The sequence below is a fragment of the Biomphalaria glabrata genome, chromosome 18 (genome assembly GCF_947242115.1).
Source record: "Biomphalaria glabrata chromosome 18, xgBioGlab47.1, whole genome shotgun sequence".
NCBI classification, from domain to species: Eukaryota; Metazoa; Mollusca; class Gastropoda; family Planorbidae; genus Biomphalaria; species Biomphalaria glabrata.
Genome location: NC_074728.1, coordinates 19348063 through 19371309, shown reverse-complemented (window position 1 = coordinate 19371309; position 23247 = coordinate 19348063). Strand labels below are relative to the sequence as shown.

At 39.8% G+C, this 23247-nt stretch overlaps 1 protein-coding gene across 4 annotated transcripts in view; it reads right to left on the bottom strand.

Annotated features, from left to right (window-relative positions):
• The window catches only part of LOC106050624 (uncharacterized), a 61517-nt gene that overhangs the window by 14711 nt on the left and 23559 nt on the right, over positions 1-23247 (bottom strand). For 3 of the 4 annotated variants that reach the window (XM_056017200.1, XM_056017202.1, XM_056017203.1), the window contains 9 exons: positions 22225-22272; positions 21649-21693; positions 13979-14092; positions 13017-13154; positions 12258-12333; positions 10803-10885; positions 9650-9784; positions 4302-4397; positions 2827-2911 (listed from right to left, as the gene is read on the bottom strand). In XM_056017200.1, the coding sequence (XP_055873175.1) occupies positions 2827-2911; positions 4302-4397; positions 9650-9784; positions 10803-10885; positions 12258-12333; positions 13017-13154; positions 13979-14092; positions 21649-21693; positions 22225-22272 (820 nt within the window). The remainder of the gene's footprint in view (positions 1-2826; positions 2912-4301; positions 4398-9649; positions 9785-10802; positions 10886-12257; positions 12334-13016; positions 13155-13978; positions 14093-21648; positions 21694-22224; positions 22273-23247) is intronic. The other variant, XM_056017201.1, reaches the window with a different exon arrangement.

Here is a 23247-nt window from a genome sequence, read left to right as displayed (position 1 = left end):
TCTTATAAACATTTGTATATAGACTACACACAATTTAATTATTATTTTTCATCAAATTGCAGGAACTAGTACATGTACTTATGCATATTTGACAATAAAAAACCTTAGTCAATGAAATAGTAATACTAGTAAATGAGATAAAAGTAAACTAAATATCATCAATGCTATTGAAGCCACACTTGTTTCTTTTTATCTTGTTTGGTGGACTGCAATTAAAGTTGCTATTAATTTTACTGATTGTCTTAGCTGAAATGCCAGTGTCGTCTCTTTGAATCCTAAGCTTATTTTCATGGTTACTGGAAGTCCAGATGTTTGGAGTTTCATTTTAAACACCTATATATTCCGAAATGGCCTTCCGATAGGCAAAACCTATTTGCCTAACATGTCATATGCACATAAAGAGGTACCACAGAAATGCTTTAAAGACAAGTTTAGGCGCCAACTTGCTTTAACTGACATAGAATAAGAGAGCACCTGGTTGCATACAGCTTCAGAGCGAGACAGCTGGAGGTCACTTACAAAGGTGTGGTATACACCAATGAAAATTAATTGCCGAGGGTAGACGGCAAAAAGAAAAAAACAACTGATTCTACCACAGGTGGACAATGGTTATGCCTGTGCTCAGTGTGGCATAATATGTAGGTCACAGCTGGGGCTGAGTAGCCACTGGAAACATAGCATTCCTCATAAGTCTTCGGAATCAAAGACAAGCCTATCATTTTTGTAGAATAGTTTGTAGCTTCTATAAATGCATGAAATGCCGTCACAAATGACACAAGTCCTCTGTGAGTTTGATCATAGTTTGATAGATTATAAACATCTTACTTCTTTGCCTTATATTAAATGGTCCTTCTGTCTGTTCCACTAGGTTTATCTAAATATCATTGATATATCGTAACATGTCATCAAAATAAAAACTAGAATCTCTGCAACTGGTTTACAAGTCAGAAGTCATATTAACACTTGCCATTTAAAAAAAAAATTTAGATTACTGATTAGTCAAATTAGTGACTGATTAGTGACTGATTATTCGATTCATTTTAGGCCTATAATTTTTTTTATGTAAATATATAATGATCCTTTACACTTTGTGACTTTACTAGTAGATCTATACTTTGGAGTAGACTTGTTTGTTGAGCTAAAGTCGGAAGTACACATTGAATTTTACTGTGATCTAGTAATCATCTAGTCAAATGTAGTGATCTACTAGTACTAGATTCTAGATCTAGAGTCTATTAGTAGAGAGTAGTAGGCCTATCTCAGACTATCTGTCATATCGTGATCAGTAGGTGGCTGGTTTTATAAATCTATTCAATGACAAAAACCCTGGCTAGATTTAGATCTAGTGGTCTAGACATCTAGATCTAACTAGAATTAAACTAGAAAACTGAATTAGAGAAGTAGCTTTCTGGATCTAGAACTAGAATCTATATATTACTAATATTAGATCTAGTTGCGTCAAACGCTTAATTTTTGGTTGTTGTTTTTAATAAATGCACATAAAATACATTGTATTTTGGCAATAAAAATACCCAGTTGGTAGTCAAGTAATTCTAATAATTAATTAATGAATGACTCTATCAGTATTTGTTTTAGATCTATCAGATTCATATGACTTATTATTTATACTTATTTTATAGCATTCGTCCAAGAAAATCTAGCTCTAGATCTATTTCATTTTAGATTAGGCTATAGTTGTTTTGTTGTTGTTTTTTTGTCATTTTATTTAGGCTACAATATTATCAAGATTAACTTTTTCTTTGTTTCCCATTAGAAATGCGTAGCTTGGAGTGTCAAAACTGTATTAGGCCTCCTATTTTTATTTCGTGCAATTTAGTATATCATAACAAATACGCATTTGGCGGAACGGTAGACAGGTCTTCATCCAGATTTAGTGTAAATAAACCAAACACAGAAACACTGAAAGATTGTATTTTCGGAATTTAGATTCTATTTTTTGGAAAATAAGTGGCATTTTATAGGGTGATCGAAAAAAATAACTTTTGTGACGATCTCTTATTCAGGGAAATTGTATCTATTTTATCAGATAGTCAGAAAATGGATAAAGTTTTTACAGATCTAATAAAATATAGTGTGGGGAAGTTTTACTCTCAATGAAGGTCAATCCAAGTGGCTCTCGGAGTAAATTTCTTCTTTGGCATCCTCATCGATTTTTCAAAATGGTATGGTGCGCGAAAAAGATGCGCGACGGCACTTCGTCTCTCTTTGTCTTTGTAAAAAACTCGAAGCTGGTGTTCCATTAGTATAGTTCCATGGATCTAGTAATTAAACATCAAAATTAAGAGTACTCTCGTCTCATAATTATTTTTTTGCAATTTTTAGATACATAATCTAAATAAATCTAGGTAAGCAACCTATTTAAATGTACATAAGGTGATTTAAATCAACGTGAATTGTTTCGATCTTGGGTTTTTGAAACATTATCTCAATGGAAACAAACAGGAAATGGCTATGTTTCATATAGGCCTATTTGTATAGGATGAATAAAGAGCTTCAGATGTCATGAGAATGCTTTTCTGCAGTTAAGAATGTACTAAAACGCTTGACGTTGGGGCTCCATGTGTGTGTGTTTATTTATAGGGTTGGTGTTTACTGGGCGTTTGGGTTAGGGTCCGGAAATAAATCGCCCCCCCCCCCCAACTCAAACGTTCTGGATCCGCTGGTGGTTTAAGTCACTGGTTAACATGCATGGCTAGATTGACACGTGAAGACGATTATGACGTAATTATCTTCTGTTTTGTAGTAGCGTCTGTAATTCATGACATATACACAAAATGAGATTGGAACTTAATTATGTTCACTTACTAGATATAAGAGTAGGTGATGATGGCCAGGCCTATGGCAAAAAGTGAAATGACTACGGCTACCAGTTGCAAATCTACCTTTGCTCCTATGAAAAAAAAAAAACTCTTTTATTATTATGGTAACTAGTGTAACTTTACCATATCTATATTTTAACTTATCTATTTAAAAAGCCGACTCTTACAATAGGAAAGATTATAATTATAATTTTTTCTCCAGATTTTCCATATTTTATTTGATCTGTGACACTAGTGGAGATTTTCAAACATGGAGGATAAAACTATAAATAGCCAGCCTATTGGTGCATCCGGTGTATAAAATAAACGTAAGTGATGATACGGTTTGTTTGTTCTAAAAGGTTAAGGATAGTTGTTTGTGTGTGCAGTCTTTAGCTCTGCATTGTGAAATGTTCTTGAGCTCATTCGGCTACAGCACAAAATAATTTCATTATGATACAGGTTTTCGGCTTTCACTCTTAGACTTAAAAAAAACAAATTTGGCAACTTCCTTCCGGTGATAAAGGAGATTTGATACGAAGATAAATTGCCATGCATTGAGATATTGATAAAAATTAAAGCTACAATCTTTTATATTTTGCCATATTTTGCCAACCTTGAAATTTAATTTAGCGTCATTGACTTTATTTAGTTGACCATGAAAATCTCCAATAGAGGAAGTACTTATTAATTTGTAAGCAACATTTCAGCGATTCAGGACAAAAGATTTAAATTAGCTATAATACATTAAACACTGTACCATAATTTACAAATACAAATACATTTGCTTAAACAAGGCAAAAGACAGGGAGAAATGGAGAAAGATGGTCGACGAGTCTTGCTTGCTGCCCCAACCGTCCAACAGACTAAGGTAAGGTAAGATAAGCAACATAAGGAAACTGGTTATTATTATGTATATACCAGAATGAATGTATGTCTACTCATAGATCTAGTAACTTAAATGTTAAAATGATGAACTACATATTGGTCTGTAGACTCTATAGACTACGTGTGATCTGCAACACTATAGAGAACCTAGATTATTCAGGTATTGATCTATTCTCTAAGGTATCTTTCTGTTGCGGACAACTTTCTACATTTTTGAATGGTCTACCTTAAGATTTTTGTGCGCTCACCTTGAGATATTAAATTTTTTCCGGCCTTCTTGAGATTTTTCAACATTTTGAGGCTTCCTCCCCCCCCCCCTCCCCCACCGACCACAACTTAATTTTTTTTGGCATTATCCACCTTAAGATATTTTTACATTTTTGTGCTGCCCACCTTGACATATCCTTTTTTTTTGTGTTTTTGTGCGACCTACCACCTTGAGATTTTTCACATTTTTTGTGCGCCCACCTTGAGATTTTTCACATTTTTTGTGCGCCCACCTTGAGATGTTTGACATGTCTGTACGGCCCACCGCTTCAATAATGTTGCTGCCCCTGCTCGACATAATGGACTGATGTGAGTTTCTATATTTACCGTGGCAGAATCCTTCTTTTCTGTCCATGCAATCCTCACCACAAACAGCCTTGCAGTTGCCTCTACAGTTGACTCCAAACTCATTAAACCCACAAGCTAAGAAGTAGAAACATTAGTTGGTCTCACGTCATAATAATAATAATAATAATAATAATAATAATAATAATAATAATAATAATAATAATGTTGTCGACAAATGCCGAAAATGTGGAAATGTGGGCGAGTCGATTGAACACATTATGGCAGGATGTTCAGCCCTATCAGAATCAGCCTACCTAGGTCGCACCTAGGTCGTCATAACCAAGTTGCAAAGTTAATACACCAACACCTGGCTTTGACGTACAAATTGATCGGTAAGGACTTAGACTTAGACTTAGACTTAGGTCCTCCTGCGCCGTTCGGCGCATTGGGCGGCAAGCTGTCTCCATAATGATCTGTCACTGGCAATGTCTGAAGCCTCTTCCCATCTGGTGTCCACTGTTCTGAGGTCCTCCATGAAGGTGTGTCGCCAGGTAATACGAGGACGTCCCTGTTTGCGCTTTCCTCGTTTTGGCTTCCATGTTATCGCAACTCTTGGTGTGCGTAATTCATTTTGACGTAGAACATGTCCCGCAAACCTCATGCGACGCTCAGTCACAACCTCACTAAGTGTTCGACTCCCAGTTCGGCAAAGGATTTCCTTGTTTGAGATCCGGTCTGTGTAACTGACTCCCAAAATCCGTCTCAGCCATCTCTGTTGAGCCACATTTAGTCTTTTCTCAATTTTTACAGATGACTTCCATGTCTCACATGCATATGTAGCAGTTGGAATGGATCGGTAAGGACACTCCCCCTTATTATAAATACTCTCCGCAAGAGGTTCTCGAGTCTACTGAACATCTGCTGTACTGGGATAGGCCTATTCTGACCGACAAAACGGTAGATTTCAATCGCCCGGATCTGCTGTTCATCGATAAAAAAGAAAAAACCGCTACCATTATCGATATCGCCGTACCACTGTCTCATAATTTAAGAAAAACTGAGATAGAAAAACAAAGAAAATATGGGAACCTAGGCTTGGAGATTAAGCGTCTATGGAAATTGTCCAAAATAACAATATACCCCATTGTTATATCAACCGAGGGGATAATAACAACTGACCTCACAGACACCTTCAAGGCCCTTAACATTCCTAGGAACATCTTCGTTGCCTGTCAGAGGGCGGTACTGCTGCAGACCTGCCACATCACCAGAAAATTCCTCAGTGGAAACTGTTAAAGGGACTACGATGAATTTTGTTTCTCTTTAGCGAAACTCGACCCTGGCAGCGCCAGAGAATGACTACTCGTTCATTTCTAACATAATAATAATCTTTATTATCCGTAAGGAAATTTGTCTTACAATTTGTGCATTACACCAAACAAAAAACATTATAACTATAAGAAACCAAAGTGTACATTCACACCAGACGCACTCATAATTTACATGTGACAAAGTTTATACCAGATTGTTCTTATTTAATGATTTGATTGCCAGGGGAACAAAAGACTGTTTGTGTCTGTTTGTCTTTGCTATCGGTGTCTTGTATCTCTTTTGTGATGGTAAAATCACAAAATCCTGACACAAAGGGTGATTCTTTATTTCGAGGATCTTGTTAGCTTTTTTATAGATGTTTGTCTCAAACAACTGCCCAAATGGGGTTTGTTTTTTGCCAATGATTTTGCCAGCAGCATTTAGGATTCTATTAAGTTTATTTTTATTTTTAATGCTCAGATTGCCATACCAGGCAGTGATATTGAAACTTAAAATATTGCAGATGTGAGCGTGATAAAACATAGCCAAGGCCTTTTCGCTAACATTAAACGAGGACAGTTTTCTTAGTAGTCGTAATCTTTGCTGCCCTTTTTTGCTGATATAATCAGTATTTGCAGTAAAATTTAGTTTATTGTCTAGGATAGTATCAAGGTATTTAAAGGTTTGCACAATTTCAATAGTCTCTCCAGCTACAGAAACAATATCATTTCCCTTCTTGTCCCTACGAAAATCGATTATCATTTCTTTGGTTTTTTTACATTTAATAATAAAAAATTATCTTTACAGTATTCCTCAATGTGTTCTAGTTCTTTGAAATACTCATTTACGTCTGAGCTCTCTGAGAGCAGGGCAAGAAGAGCCGCATCATCAGCGAATTTTGTGAAGGAGCAACAATAACTATCGGATTGAAAATCATTGGTGTACAAAATGAACCACAATGGCGATGTTACAGCCCCCTGGGGCGCCCCTGTGTTAACTATGCGTTCATTAGATATAAGACGCATCGTTTGCTGCTAATAGCTACGGTTGATATTATGTAATAACCTCATTAAATCTTCTTGTGGCAGAGTTAAAATAAGATAATAAATTTCCATTTATGCAGAATTATCATTTCTAGATATGCAATCAAAATGGGAAATACAAAACATCCATTCAGATCCGGCCACTAGAGTTTCATTGTGCTATAAATTCTTTGACAGTAGATTTACAATACTTTGTTAATTGTGTGTCAATAAAACTTAAGTATGTAGGGGGCTCTGTGACTGAGTGGTTAAGCGCTTGGCTTCGGAACTTGGAGGTCCTGGGTGCAATTATCGGTGAGGACTGGAATTTTGAATTCCATGATTTTTAGGGCGCCCTTGGGTCCACCCAACTCTAATGGGTACCTGACTTTAGTTGAGGAGAGCCAAGACGGTTGGTTGTTGTGCTGGACACATAACACCCTGCTCTTTAACCTTTGGCCATAGAAACAGACGACCTTAGCATCATCTGCCCTATACATCGTAAAGTCCGAACTTTACTTTAATTTGACGTAATTTAACTTAAGCATCATATGGCCATATTTATTCTTAAATTTCAATGTGTGCTATTCAACTGTTCCATATTGTAAATTCCTTTGAAAACATTCAAAGCTTGGAAAAAAAGGAGAAAATTAGCTAACACGCAGACTTTCATTTCAAGGAGCTGATCCATAGTCGCTTCGCAATGGACCTCATTCGCCAATCGTAAACAAACAACATTTAGCCACGTGGCGCTCTATATCTTCTATATAATTTACGATCTCATGTTTAATTAATGATGGTTGTCACGTGACAGTTTTTTTCCATTGTTTTATCAATAAGATCACGTGACTAAATGTTGTTTGTTTACGATTGGTGAATGATGTCCATTAAACAAAGGCCAACAAAAACATTATAAACTTGATTTCTATTTTGTGATTGCTATACAAGCGGACTAGCGTTACGCTAGACTGTGTCACATTATCTTACTTTAGAATAGCTAGAAAGCGAAAAAAAAACGAACAAAACCAGAATTTAAGGAAGTAGTCAAAATAATAAACTTTGGGAAACCAAGGAACAAAATCTGTTTAAGGAGGCTTAAAATTTGACTGTCCCTGTTTTGCTTTTATCATCATGATAGCAAAGTTTGAATCTTTATTCTTCCTAAGGGAAAAAAGTAAATGACTCCTTTCAGACCTTGAGATCTATATGGGAGATGATGTAAAGGTCATCTCTCCCACGGACAACGAGCATGTCATGTGGCCAGTGAAACGACCAACCTCCTTTACTTTACCGAACAAATGTCGGATATTATTAAAGTGGGGTGGACTCAGAGGCGTGATACTGATCTTTTTATAAATCAAATAAGAACATAAAACTAAAATGCTATTTAACCTTAGTTAGGCCAATAATAGAATATGCATCCTGTGTTTGGGACCCCTCAACTCAAGAAAACATTAAGAAACTGGAACAGACACAATTTAGAGCACTGAGATTCATAACAAACGAATATTCACATTTGACTAGAGTAACACCTTTAGTTAAATCACTAAATTTAGAAAGCCTTCAGGACAGAATATTCAAAAGTAAAGTAGCAATTATGCATAAAACACTGAACCATAATCTTCAAATACAAAAACAAAATTTAATAAAATACTCAGAAAGACACAAAGATGCATGTGCATATCTCATCCCATATGCTAGGATAAATTTGTACAAATACTCCTTCTTCACTAGTGCTGTTAGAGCATGGAATGGGTTGCCTGAGCTGACCAGGAAAACCAGTGACTTGGCAGAATTTAGGTCATTGGTTAATATGCATGACTGAATGCATGATGCGTAGGACGTAATCATCTTCTTTTTTAAAGTAACGTCTGTATTATATAAGATAAGATAATATTCCAAAATTAAAATCCCAGCCTTCACCTAGATTTAAACCTGGTACCTCTCGGTTTGGAAGCCACCATTTTGTCCGTAAGTCCGTGCAGAGAAGCATAATGCTGCTTTAAATGCTCATGAAGAAAAAATATGAAATAGTTCGATCATCTGGAAAGCCTATTAAATTCTTGAACAGAAGTGGTAGCAGAAAAAAAAACGCTATTACCGAACAAGAGAATGTACCTATCAAAACATAATCAATTTAAAAAAAAAACAACAATTATAATGAAAAAGATAAATAAATTCTACATTATTAAGATTTATAGTTATTATTAGTTATAAATGTGAAGTTCTTCCCGTTAGATCATTAAATTAACATTTAAATGTTGCTAGTTTCTATCTTCCGGCTTTATAAATAATTAAATGTTTTCTGTTTTTAAACTATTTTCGATGCATTGTGTATTGTCGTAAAATCAAATATGTCGAGTCAACGTGTAGCCATCCTCCAGCCCAGTGATGCCCAACCTAATTCGGACCGCGGGCCGTTTTAATTTCCGACACTCGTCTCGCGGGCCACATGACCGAAAAGTTTCAAAATCGAAATGAAATAGTTCTGAAACTATTTTGGTAGAAATTGTGGATTTAATACTTAATTAATAGGTTATTGGGCATATTTTTTACGTGTCCGAAAACAGTTTCATTTCTCTACTTCAAATGTGAGCGTCAGTGTAGATTGCTTTACAACCGACTAAATATTTTGGTCTCTTTTTGGTCAATATTCACATGGATCCTCCAATCTCTAGCAGTAGTTAAACAATCTTTTATTAGCGACTCATGCCAATAATGCCGCGATATTTATTTTATAATGCCGTTTTTATGTTGTCGTGGCCCCACTTTCTTTATAAAATAAATATGTTGGCTTATTAATATGTTCAACAAAAAAAATAAAGATATGTTTACTTTTCGTGGTAGATTCTACATTCAGTTTCAAATTCATAAACACACAAATGTTAAAGATCATAATACCAATCCATCGGAAAAAAGTGAGGGCCCAAACGTAGGTAAAGATACATTTTTACACTTTGTGCCGACGTTTCGGCGGGCCTGATGGAACCACGTCGCGGGCCGGATCTGGCCCGCGGGGCCGTATTTTGGGCATCACTGCTCTAGCCTACTTACTGTCTGCACAGGCTTTGTCGTGTCCTTTGAATCCAGCTCTGCACCATTTGCAAGACCCGTTAAACTTGTTGCAGTCCTCACCGCAGTTTGAGCAGTCATGAGCGCAGTAAACACCCCAAGTAAACTTTTGACAACCTTCAAGACAGAGTGTTACAACAATCACACGACACTGTAAACTGGGACTTGGGGGCGAGGTGATTGAGAGGTTGAACTTGCGTCCTGGGTTCGAATCTCGATGATGACTGGGTTATTCAATTTCGGAATTTTTAAGGACGCATCTGAGTCCACCCAAGTCTAATGGATACCTGGCTTTAGTTGGGGAAAGTAAATACGGTTGGTCTTTGTGCTGCTCTTTAACCGTTAGCCAAAGAAACAGATTACCAAAACATCATCGCAAGGTCTGAAAGGGAAACGTTACTTTATTTACACTGTTTACTATATTATTATCTTATCATCATTATTACTATTCTACTTATAATCGTTCCAACATCACGTGCTTGGGGTCCGGGTTTCAAATCCTGGTGAAGACTGAGATTTATATTCCATCGTGGTTTGACGAAAGTTACTTCTGTCATCCAAGGGGCTGAGGGCTTTGCACTAGTGTTTTGTGCCTCCTCTAGTGAGACCTATGTGAGCCCGAAATGTTCATCTGCACACTGGGCACGTTATTGCAGCAGACGTCCCCTTTCAGACGCGAAAAGTTACTTAGCAGTGAAGTTACGATTAATTGCAGGCGTGGATGGCTGCTGTTTGCGCGCTGGACTGCCGTTCAGTCCTGGATTCAAACCATTCCGCTCCCATCCCCCGTCGTCATGCGGGAGGTTCGCACTAGGAAATAAATTATCTCTAACTCTGAAGGAACATCCGAAACATGGAAAAAATTTTACAAACAATTTTACAGGGGTATTCTTCTCTAAATGTAAGTCATTATATATATATATATATATATATATATGAAATAAAATAATACTAAGGCTTGTCTTCGAGTTCGAAGATTAATAAGGAATGCAGTATTTCCGAAGGCTACGCAGCCCCAGCGGTGACCTACATATTTTGCCACATCCAGGACAAACATATATATGTATACTGCTATATAAAAATGATTATAACTGTTACATTATGAATGCTGTAACAAAAGTTTACGCATACTTACTTTCTGGGCACATTTTTCTGTAACAATTCCCGTATCGTCTGACCACTATGTCCCCGGAACATTTGGAAGACTTTTTACACAACCTGTTGTCATAGAAACGCATAACGTTAAGAATGTATTATTTGTGTACCAATAAGTATAACTCTCCAGGAGGTGCTGGTTGCCGAGTGCTTGGGCCGATTTCGATAACTCATGTCTTCGCATGGTAAAAGTGGTCTAGATTTAAATCTAGAAATTACGTTTTGTGGCTCTAGTACAAATTGTATGATTGTATATTAACTAAGTCCTTAAAGGCATACACTAAAAAAAAATGACTAAAAATAAAAATGATCCTTGTACATTTGTCTTTCTCTCTCACTCTCACTCTCTCTCTTTCTCTTTCTTTCTTTGTCCCTCTCTATTTATCTCCCTCTTTCTCTGTACTGGATGACTCGCCGGCATTTGAGGAAGTTGTAATTGCAATCAGTCAACCTAAACAGAAAAAAAAAAACCACAAAGCATCTGACTCTGATGAACTTCCGGTGGAAATATTGAAATCAGAAGTGTTTCCCAAACTGACAGACCAACAAACTTGTTCTCTCTACGCTGGGACAATTTCACAGTTCCACCAGATCTCCCTGTACACAATGGGTGACAAGTCTGACTGCTCTAACTCTCGAAGCATCACACAGAAGAAACGAGAAAAATCATTGCAAGAATCCTGCTTCATCGACTGACCAACTCTTTATTGAACGAGATGCTATCTGAGAGCCATTGTGGCTTTACAGCTGGTAAAAACACACCAAACAAGATATTACTTTTGCTACAATTACAAGTAAAACACAGAGAGAAGAGCCTCGACGTAAACCCTGCCCTTGTAGATTTCAACAAGGCTTTCGATACGGTCAGTCGCGATTGCTTATGGAGGATTTTGTCCTACCTCAAAAGCCTACCTAGGTCCATTCTTAAGCAGCTTCATGTGGGACAAAAGGCCAATGTTTGACAAAATTGTGACCTATCTGATCACTCCCCCCCCCCATCAGAGAATGGTTATTGCAGGGCTGTGTATTTTCACCTACTCTTTTCGCTTGTACTTCGACAGCCATGCTGGGCAGGAGCGTACCCCGTATGAAAGACGTACTTAGAAAGGTGGTCAGAGTAACAGTCTATAGGCGGTTTTCCAACGAGACATCTGGAGATCTCTTACAAAGGCTTCGGGCTACACATTTGAGACCAACAAAACATCCGAGCCGATGACAGACGTAAACAACGAAATGATTACCCTAAATCAACCACAGCCGGACAATGGTCATGTTTGCGCTTGGTGTGACCAATTATTCAGGTGGTAACTGGGAGAGCGTAGCCAAGTTACACACTGTTCTCCTCGGTAATGTTGGATTCTATCTATTTATCAATCTATCTATCTATCTATCTATCTATCTATCTATCTATCTATCTATCTATCTGTGTGATTACCTCTGTTTCACCATGCTTGTATCCTTACAATTTTGTAAGCAATGCCATTGGGACCAGTCACCATATTTTCCTTGCACTGAATAAGAAAATACCCTTTAGATTAGCAAGTGATGGACTTAAATACCCTTAGATTAGCACGTGATGGCATTTTAAGCTTCCTTCTTACATGAAATCTTAGGAGCACCTTCATGATTACATATCTTGATGAGGGACACTAGGGTCAATCGAGATACGATAGGCGATTCAGTCAACGATTGTTTTCCTAGAGGGAGATAATGTTGAACACGTAAACTATCATATTGGACAATGCTAATGGATTGTATTTCCTTTAATTGGCCCTAAATTTGTTTGGGTTAGGAAAAATACTGAATGTCAAATGGCAAGACAAAATACCAGATACTGAAGTCCTTCGAAGAGCGGGTCTGAAAAGCATCCGCACAATCCTGATGCAGTTCCAGCTGCAATGGGCAGGACATGTCTGCAGAATGGAAGACCGCCGCATCCCTAAACAACTCCTGTATGGCAATTTAAGGGAAGGAAAGCGCTCACACGGCGGACTAAGAAAACGCTTCAGGGACACCCTCAAACCTGAAAGCATTCAGCATAAACACAGCCACCTGGGAGACAGAAGCACATGACAGAGCATCATGGCGTCGCGCTGTGAAAACTTCATCCTATTTCGTTATTTTAAATACACCGAAAAAAATATCTATCGATGAACTAATAAAAATAATGGCAATTAAACACTAAAGATACTACCTGTGGTGCAAGCGAGTTCCGGATCCTCGTATCCTGGGTAACAATCATCACATGAGCCGTTGACCTTGTCACAGTCTGATAAACAATGCTTACAGCTGTAGCGGCAGTTCTCTCCGTAATGATAGGGCGTGGTGCAAACTGTGAAGGTTTGAGAAGAAACTGTCAATATAGTCATTGTGTGGTTGAAAAAAAATTGTTTGTGCAACCTTTGAATGCTTAAAAAAAACTATTAGTACATCTTTTGTATGGTTGAGAAAAAACTATTAGTACATCTTTTGTGTGGTTGAGAAAAAACTATTAGTACATCTTTTGTGTGGTTGAGAAAAAACTATTAGTACATCTTTTGTGTGGTTGAAAAAGGTAATAGTACATATTTTGTTTGGTTAAAAAAACTATTCATGCATCTTTTGTGTGGCTGAAGAAACACACTAATAGTACATCTTTTGTGTGGTTGAAAAAACACACCAATAGTACATCTTTTGTGTGGTTGAAAAAACACACCAATAGTACATCTTTTGTGTGGTTGAAAAAAAGTAATAGTACATCTTTTGTGTGGTTGAAAAAAAGTAATAGTACATCCTTGAGTACTTGAAAAAAAATGTTAGTACACGTCGTTGGTTGTGAAAAATAACAGTCTTAAACGTGAATGTAGTCGAACAGAAACGCGTAGAACGTCATCAGCTGGTGAAATAAATGACTATCAACTCGAAGAGCCACATTTGTACATCTAGACACAGATGGCTGCGTGGTATGCGCATCGAAATGTGGTCGCTATGGGCTCAAGTTTGAACCCTGCAGACCGTCATTCAATGCTGTCCGGCATAAAGTTTAGACAAGGACTCATCTTCATTCATAAAGAGATGTCCTCATTTTTAAAAACAAACAAAACATCTAGAGAAGCAAAAGTGACATTATTAAAGTCTGATTTATTTTTTAAAAAAGGGCGAAGTAAGCCAACTTACTTCTGGAAGAGATACTGCTATTCCCTGAAGGCCTGGAACTGTTTACACTTTGGGGGATGGTGGTCATTTGTGACCATTTTGGTGTCATCGTTGTCTCTGGTAAGTTTGGAGTCGCTGAAAAAGAAACATAATTAGCATATGAGTTTCAGTTAGTCTAATCCAAAGCATGATAACAGCAAAATGTGTTCTTCCATATACTTACATAATCTTTTTCATTACAAGTCCAGTATTATAAAAGTAAGTAAAGTTTCCCTTTCAGACCTTGCAATCTATAGGGCAGAGGATGTAAAGTTAATCTGTTTCTGTGGCCCACGGTTAACGAGGGTGTCATGTTTTTGCTTGTGAAATTTTTCCCATGTTTCGGATGTTCCTTCAGAGTTGATGATACATTACTTCCTAGTCCAAACTTCCCGCAGGACGACGGGGGATGGCAGCGGGCAGGGTATGAACCCGGGACCATGCACAAGTCTGAACGATAGTCCAGCGCGAATACTGGACGACCAGGCTGCCAGCACAACGACCAACCCCTTTTACTTTTCCCCAACTAATGTCAGCTACCCATTAGAGCTGGGTGGACTCAGAGGCGCCCCAAATTAAAGGTGCCAGTCTTAACCAGGGTTCAAACACGGGACCTCGGTTCAGAAGCCAAACGCTTTACCGCTCAGCCACCGCGCCTCCTATTCTAGTATTATAGACTTGATACATTGATAAACCATGGAATTGATATGTTACAAAACTGTTCTATGTAGCACAGAAAACGACCGCATTATAAACAGGGTCACATGAAGATTGAACCCCCATGATGATGTTCTGATTATTGTTCGGTTAACCAGCGTAACTGTAAGATCATATAAAGAATGAAATAATACTTTCAAATACTGAAGACTTTCTGGTCGAGGTATAAATGCATTGAATTAGAATTAGGCCTATAAGCTGAAGCGAAAAGGAAGTGCTAAATTTGTATTATGTTGTCTTTCAAAAACATATTGGGTCGAAATTGGGAATAAATAATTCCTTGCGGTAAATTTAAACCGCTGCGGTTTCGATCTTGTAAGGTGGTTAGTCGTTAAAGGCTAATAGAAAATAGTAACTTGTAAAAAAAAACTTTTTCGTGTCCACAGCAATTGAGAAAATTAGTGAAATGTCAGCCAGTTCATCAATAATCAACGTGGGCCCTTAGAAATATATCGTAGATTCGTTTATGTCAAGCTTTATCGCATATCCAATGCTGTCATACATAGTCTCAGACCTTGAGTTTTATCAAAAATGAATTGTCCTGTTAAGCATTTTTACATGTAAAACCTAGAACTTGTCTAATATCAAACCTTCTCTAATGTCCTTTCTAGTCCCATATCCTTAGCTTGTCGTATGTTCAATTTTTTTCTACATAAAACCGTGTCCTATGTCCTTCCATGTTCTTTGTCCTAAGCTTGTCGTATGCTAAGGTTTTTCTAAATCCTACCATCTCTTATGCTCTTAGGTTGTGATATGTCTGACTTTTTCTATATCAAATCTTGTCCTATGTCTTTCCTTGTCCTATGTCTTTCCTTGTCCTATGTCTTTCCTTGTCCTATGTCTTTCCTTGTCCTATGTCTTTCCTTGTCCTATATCTTTCCTTGTCCTATGTCTTTCCTTGTCCTATGTCTTTCCTTGCCCTATGTCTTTCCTTGCCCTATGTCTTTCCTTGTCCTATGTCTTTCCTTGTCCTATGTCTTTCCTTGCCCTGTGTCTTTCCTTGCCCTATGTCTTTCCTTGTCCTATGTCTTTCCTTGCCCTATGTCTTTCCTTGCCCTGTGTCTTTCCTTGTCCTATGTCTTTCCTTGCCCTGTGTCTTTCCTTGCCCTGTGTCCTTAGCTTGTCCTATGTCTTTCCTTGTCCTATGTCTTTCCTTGCCCTGTGTCTTTCCTTGCCCTATGTCTTTCCTTGCCCTAAGTCCTTAGCTTGTCCTATGTCTTTCCTTGCCCTATGTCTTTCCTTGCCCTGTGTATTTCCTTGCCCTATGTCTTTCCTTGCCCTATGTCTTTCCTTGTCCTATGTCTTTCCTTGCCCTATGTCTTTCCTTGTCCTATGTCTTTCCTTGCCCTATGTCTTTCCTTGTCCTATGTTTTTCCTTGTCCTATGTCTTTCCTTGCTCTGTGTCCTCAGCTTGTCCTATGTCTTTCCTTGTCCTATGTCTGTCCTTGCCCTATGTCTTTCCTTGCCCTATGTCTTTCCTTGCCCTATGTCTTTCCTTGTTCTATGTCTTTCCTTGCCCTATGTCTTTCCTTGCCCTGTGTCCTTAGCTTGTCCTATGTCTTTCCTTGCCCTATGTCTTTCCTTGCCCTATGTCTTTCCTTGCCCTATGTCTTTCCTTGCCCTATGTCTTTCCTTGTCCTATGTCTTTCCTTGCCCTATGTCTTTCCTTGCCCTTTGTCCTTAGCTTGTCCTATGTCTTTCCTTGCCCTGTGTCTTTCCTTGCCCTATGTCTTTCCTTGCCCTATGTCTTTCCTTGCCCTGTGTCCTTAGCTTGTCCTATGTCTTTCCTTGCCCTATGTCTTTCCTTGCCCTGTGTATTTCCTTGCCCTATGTCTTTCCTTGCCCTATGTCTTTCCTTGTCCTATGTCTTTCCTTGCCCTATGTCTTTCCTTGTCCTATGTCTTTCCTTGCCCTATGTCTTTCCTTGTCCTATGTTTTTCCTTGTCCTATGTCTTTCCTTGCTCTGTGTCCTCAGCTTGTCCTATGTCTTTCCTTGTCCTATGTCTGTCCTTGCCCTATGTCTTTCCTTGCCCTATGTCTTTCCTTGCCCTATGTCTTTCCTTGTTCTATGTCTTTCCTTGCCCTATGTCTTTCCTTGCCCTATGTCTTTCCTTGCCCTGTGTCCTTAGCTTGTCCTATGTCTGTCCTTGCCCTATGTCTTTCCTTGCCCTATGTCTTTCCTTGCCCTGTGTCCTTAGCTTGTCCTATGTCTTTCCTTGCCCTATATCTTTCCTTGCCCTGTGTCCTTAGCTTGTCCTATGTCTTTCCTTGCCCTATGTCTTTCCTTGCCCTGTGTCCTTAGCTTGTCCTATGTCTTTCCTTGCCCTATGTCTTTCCTTGCCCTGTGTCCTCAGCTTGTCCTATGTCTTTCCTTGTCCTATGTCTTTCCTTGCCCTGTGTCTTTCCTTGTCCTATGTCTTTCCTTGCCCTGTGTCTTTCCTTGTCCTATGTCTTTCCTTGCCCTATGTCCTTAGCTTGTCCTATGTCTTTCCTTGTCCTATGTCTTTCCTTGCCCTGTGTCTTTCCTTGTCCTATGTCTTTCCTTGCCCTGTGTCGTTAGCTTGTCCTATGTCTTTCCTTGCCCTATGTCTTTCCTTGCCCTATGTCTTTCCTTGCCCTATGTCTTTCCTTGCCCTGTGTCCTTAGCTTGTCCTATGTCTTTCCTTGCCCTATGTCTTTCCTTGCCCTGTGTCTTTCCTTGTCCTATGTCTTTCCTTGCCCTGTGTCTTTCCTTGTCCTATGTCTTTCCTTGCCCTATGTCTTTCCTTGCCCTGTGTCCTTAGCTTGTCCTATGTCTTTCCTTGCCCTATGTCTTTCCTTGCCCTGTGTCCTTAGCTTGTCCTATGTCTTTCCTTGCCCTATGTCTTTCCTTGCCCTGTGTCCTTAGCTTGTCCTATTTCTTTCCTTGCCCTATGTCTTTCTTTGCCCTGTGTCCTTAGCTTGTCCTATGTCTTTCCTTGCCCTATGTCTTTCCTTGCCCTGTGTCTTTCCTTGTCCTATGTCTTTCCTTGCCCTATGTCTTTCCTTGCCCTGTGTCCTTAGCTTGTCCTATGTCTTTCCTTGCCCTATGTCTTTCCTTGCCCTGTGTCTTTCCTTGCCCTATGTCTTTCCTTGCCCTGTGTCCTTAGCTTGTCCTATGTCTTTCCTTGCCCTATGTCTTTCTTTGCCCTGTGTCCTTAGCTTGTCCTATGTCTTTCCTTGCCCTATGTCTTTCCTTGCCCTGTGTCTTTCCTTGCCCTATGTCTTTCCTTGCCCTGTGTCCTTAGCTTGTCCTATGTCTTTCCTTGCCCTATGTCTTTCCTTGCCCTGTGTCTTTCCTTGTCCTATGTCTTTCCTTGCCCTATGTCTTTCCTTGCCCTGTGTCCTTAGCTTGTCCTATGTCTTTCCTTGCCCTATGTCTTTTTTTGCCCTGTGTCTTTCCTTGTCCTATGTCTTTCCTTGCCCTGTGTCTTTCCTTGCCCTGTGTCCTTAGCTTGTCCTATGTCTTTCCTTGCCCTATGTCTTTCCTTGCCCTGTGTCTTTCCTTGCCCTATGTCTTTCCTTGCCCTGTGTCCTTAGCTTGTCCTATGTCTTTCCTTGCCCTATGTCTTTCCTTTCCCTATGTCTTTCCTTGCCCTGTGTCCTTAGCTTGTCCTATGTCTTTCCTTGCCCTATGTCTTTCCTTGCCCTGTGTCTTTCCTTGCCCTATGTCTTTCCTTGCCCTGTGTCTTTCCTTGTCCTATGTCTTTCCTTGCCCTATGTCTTTCCTTGCCCTGTGTCCTTAGCTTGTCCTATGTCTTTCCTTGCCCTATGTCTTTCCTTGCCCTGTGTCCTTAGCTTGTCCTATGTCTTTCCTTGCCCTATGTCTTTCCTTGCCCTGTGTCTTTCCTTGCCCTGTGTCCTTAGCTTGTCCTATGTCTTTCCTTGCCCTATGTCTTTCCTTGCCCTGTGTCCTTAGCTTGTCCTATGTCTTTCCTTGCCCTATGTCTTTCCTTGCCCTGTGTCCTTAGCTTGTCCTATGTCTTTCCTTGCCCTATGTCTTTCCTTGCCCTGTGTCCTTAGCTTGTCCTATGTCTTTCCTTGCCCTATGTCTTTCCTTGCCCTGTGTCCTTAGCTTGTCCTATGTCTTTCCTTGCCCTATGTCTTTCCTTGCCCTGTGTCCTTAGCTTGTCCTATGTCTTTCCTTGCCCTATGTCTTTCCTTGCCCTGTGTCCTTAGCTTGTCCTATGTCTTTCCTTGCCCTATGTCTTTCCTTGCCCTGTGTCCTTAGCTTGTCCTATGTCTTTCCTTGCCCTATGTCTTTCCTTGCCCTGTGTCCTTAGCTTGTCCTATGTCTTTCCTTGCCCTATGTCTTTCCTTGCCCTGTGTCCTTACCTTGTCCTATGTCTTTCCTTGCCCTATGTCTTTCCTTGCCCTGTGTCCTTAGCTTGTCCTATGTCTTTCCTTGCCCTATGTCTTTCCTTGCCCTTTGTCTTTCCTTGTCCTATGTCTTTCCTTGCCCTGTGTCTTTCCTTGTCCTATGTCATTTTTTGTCCTGTGTCCTTAGCTTGTCCTATGTCTTTCCTTGTCCTATGTCATTCCTTGTCCTGTGTCCTTAGCTTGTCCTATGTCTTTCCTTGTCCTATGTCTTTCCTTGTCCTATGTCTTTCCTTGTACTATGTCTTTCCTTGCCCTATGTCTTTCCTTGCCCTTTGTCTTTCCTTGCCCTATGTCTTTCCTTGCCCTGTGTCCTTAGCTTGTCCTATGTCTGTCCTTGCCCTATGTCTTTCTTTGCCCTGTGTCCTTAGCTTGTCCTATGTCTGTCCTTGCCCTATAACTTTCCTTGCCCTATGTCTTTCCTTGCCCTATGTCTTTCCTTGCCCTTTGTCTTTCCTTGTCCTATGTCATTCCTTGCCCTGTGTCCTTAGCTTGTCCTATGTCTTTCCTTGCCCTGTGTCTTTCCTTGCCCTGTGTCCTTAGCTTGTCCTATGTCTGTCCTTGCCCTATGTCTTTTCTTGCCCTATGTCTTTCTTTGCCCTGTATCCTTAGCTTGTCCTATGTCTTTCCTTGTCCTATGTCTTTCCTTGCCCTGTGTCCTTAGCTTGTCCTATGTCTTTCCTTGCCCTATGTCTTTCCTTGCCCTGTGTCCTTAGCTTGTCCTATGTCTTTCCTTGCCCTATGTCTTTCCTTGTCCTATGTCATTCTTTGTCCTGTGTCCTTAGCTTGTCCTATGTCTTTCCTTGTCCTATGTCTTTCCTTGTCCTATGTCTTTCCTTGTCCTATGTCTTTCCTTGTCCTATGTCATTCCTTGCCCTGTGTCCTTAGCTTGTCCTATGTCTTTCCTTGTCCTATGTCTTTCCTTGTCCTATGTCTTTTCTTGCCCTATGTCTTTCCTTGTCCTATGTCTTTCCTTGTCCTATGTCTTTCCTTGTTCTATGTCATTCCTTGCCCTGTGTCCTTAGCTTGTCTTATGTCTTTCCTTGTCCTATGAATTTCCTTGTCCAATGTCTTTCCTTGTCCAATGTCTTTCCTTGTCCTGTATCCTTAGCTTGTCCTATGTCTTTCCTTGTCCTATGTCTTTCCTTGCCCTGTGTCCTCAGCTTGTCTATGTCTTTCCTTGTCCTATGTCTGTCCTTGCCCTATGTCTTTCCTTGTCCTATGTCTTTCCTTGTCCTATGTCATTCCTTGCCCTGTGTCCTCAGCTTGTCCTATGTCTTTCCTTGTCCTATGTCTGTCCTTGCCCTATGTCTGTCCTTGCCCTATGTCTTTCCTTGTCCTATGTCATTCCTTGCCCTGTGTCCTTAGCTTGTCCTATGTCTTTCCTTGCCCTATGTCTTTCCTTGTCCTATGTCTGTCCTTGCCCTATGTCTTTCCTTGTCCTATGTCATTCCTTGCCCTGTATCCTTAGCTTGTCCTATGTCTTTCCTTGCCCTATGTCTTTCCTTGTCCTGTATCCTTAGATTGTCATATGTCTTTCCTTGTCCTATGTCTTTCCTTGCCCTGTGTCCTCAGCTTGTCCTATGTCTTTCCTTGTGCTATGTCTGTCCTTGCCCTATGTCTTTCCTTGCCCTATGTCTTTCCTTGTCCTGTATCCTTAGCTTGTCCTATGTCTTTCCTTGTCCTATGTCTTTCCTTGCCCTGTGTCCTCAGCTTGTCCTATGTCTTTCCTTGCCCTATGTCTTTCCTTGCCCTATGTCTTTCCTTGTCCTATGTTTTTCCTTGTCCTATGTCTTTCCTTGCTCTGTGTCCTCAGCTTGTCCTATGTCTTTCCTTGTCCTATGTCTGTCCTTGCCCTATGTCTTTCCTTGCCCTATGTCTTTCCTTGCCCTATGTCTTTCCTTGTTCTATGTCTTTCCTTGCCCTATGTCTTTCCTTGCCCTGTGTCCTTAGCTTGTCCTATGTCTTTCCTTGCCCTATGTCTTTCCTTGCCCTGTGTCTTTCCTTGCCCTGTGTCTTTCCTTGCCCTGTGTCCTTAGCTTGTCCTATGTCTTTCCTTGCCCTATGTCTTTCCTTTTTCTATGTCTTTCCTTGTCCTTTGTCTTTCCTTGTCCAACGTCTTTCCTTTTCTAATGTCTTTCCTTGCCCACTGTCTTTCCTTGTCCTGTATCCTCAGCTTGTCCTATGTCTTTCCTTGTCCTATGTCTTTCCTTGTCCAATGTCTTTCCTTGTCCTGTATCCTTAGCTTGTAGTATGTTTAACTTTGTCTATATCAAACTTTCTCCTGTGTCCTAGCTTGATACATGTTTAACGTTTCCCTGGACCAATCATTGTCTAATGTCCATCGTTGCCATGTCACAGGTCTGACGTAATACAACGCCTGTTCTCGGTCAAGTCCGATCTTTGCTTATACAACCTGACTAGACTAAAGGCAAGAGAAATGTTGGGCCTATTGCATTCAAGTCTGCAGATTACTATCATATACAACATATAAACAATCTTATTCGGTCAGCATATGTGTTTTAAGATGAGTCGTTTACCTGACAAGAAGTCAACCAATGACATTGTCCGAACTGTGTTATTGTCTGTAGAGATAAAGTGATCAAAGCAAATTTTACAAAGCTTACATCAGCTCACTCTGTATGTCTGTCTGTCTGTCTGTCTGGATCAAGTTGAAACTGCGCAATAATTCATTGCGTGGACAAGACATTAATAAAAAAAATTAACCATTTAGAAATCTAATTGCTAATAATTACTTATTAATTATCATTTTTAATTAATTATCATTTTAACTATTATATTAAAAAGGGAAATGAATCCTTCAGTATTCACAAACAAAGCTAAATGTGTAGAATTCGTCCCCTTAGATAAGTGTACACACTATTAATCCCACACCCATTCTCGGTTCAAATTCAAACTTTTAACAATTATTTATTGTATCTAACAAAACATGAATCGATATTAAAAAATTAAACGGTTAGTCAATTAACTAATGGTAATTAATTCTTTTGTTTCATATCGAATAAGGGAAGCAACTTCTACATTATTTAGAAATATACTTGTTAGAGGGAATTTATTTCCCTAAAATAAGCTTTTTTTTTTATAAAATTCATTACCTGTAAAAATATTTAAGTCTTCATCAATAAGTTCATCTCCATCATCATCTATGTTTAGGAGAAACCAGACACAGAGTATTACATATATATCTAATGCCTCTTTCAAATACAAAGAGACTATAAATAATCCAGCTAAACGATATATATAAAAAGTACAGTTCCTCTTTCAGACCTTGCGATCTATAGGGCAGATGAAGTTAAGGACGTTAGTGTCTTTGCCCAGCAGTTAACGAGCAGGGTGTCATGTGACCAGCACAACGACCAACCGCCTTTACTTTCTCTAACAAATCAGGCACCCATTAGAGTTGGGTGAACTCAAAGGCACCTTGAAATTCCCATAAGTCGAAATCCCAGTATTCACCGGACGAGGACCCCAGGTTTGGAAGCCAAAAGCTTTATCACTCAATCACCACGCCCCCAATCATCGTATGATTTTTTTTTAAAAAAGGCCTAGGCTTTAGCTATAGGCAAAGCGGTGTCACCTAACCCAAGGTCAGATCTCCTCATGCAACGGATGTTTTCAAAGTACCGGCGGGTGTTGATACAATCTGGGATCAGGGGCGTCGCATGATCTGCCAGGATGTAGCACTGTCTACTGAAAGTTGCCTAAAGGTCGCCGTATCCTGTATTTCCCTCAGGGTTTAATTACGAAGCCTTCCCCAAGTACTCCCTCAGGGTTAAATCCCGAAGCCTTCCTCAAATACTCCCTTAGGGTTGAATCCCGACGCCTTCCACAAGTACTCCCTTAGGGTTGAATCCCGAAGCCTTCCACAAGTACTTCCTCAGGGTTGAATCCCGAAGCCTTCCCCAAGTACTCCCTCAGGGTTGAATCCCGAAGCCTTCCCCAAGGACTCCCTCAGGGTTGAATCCCAAAGCCTTCCCCAAGTACTCCCTCAGGGATGAATCCCGAAGCCTTCCACAAGTGCATATATTAAGATACTAACACTCTCAACTAGTTGACTGTAACTAAAGGATGCCCAACAAATGAAGGAGGATCACTTGATTTAAAAAAAGTGTGCGGGC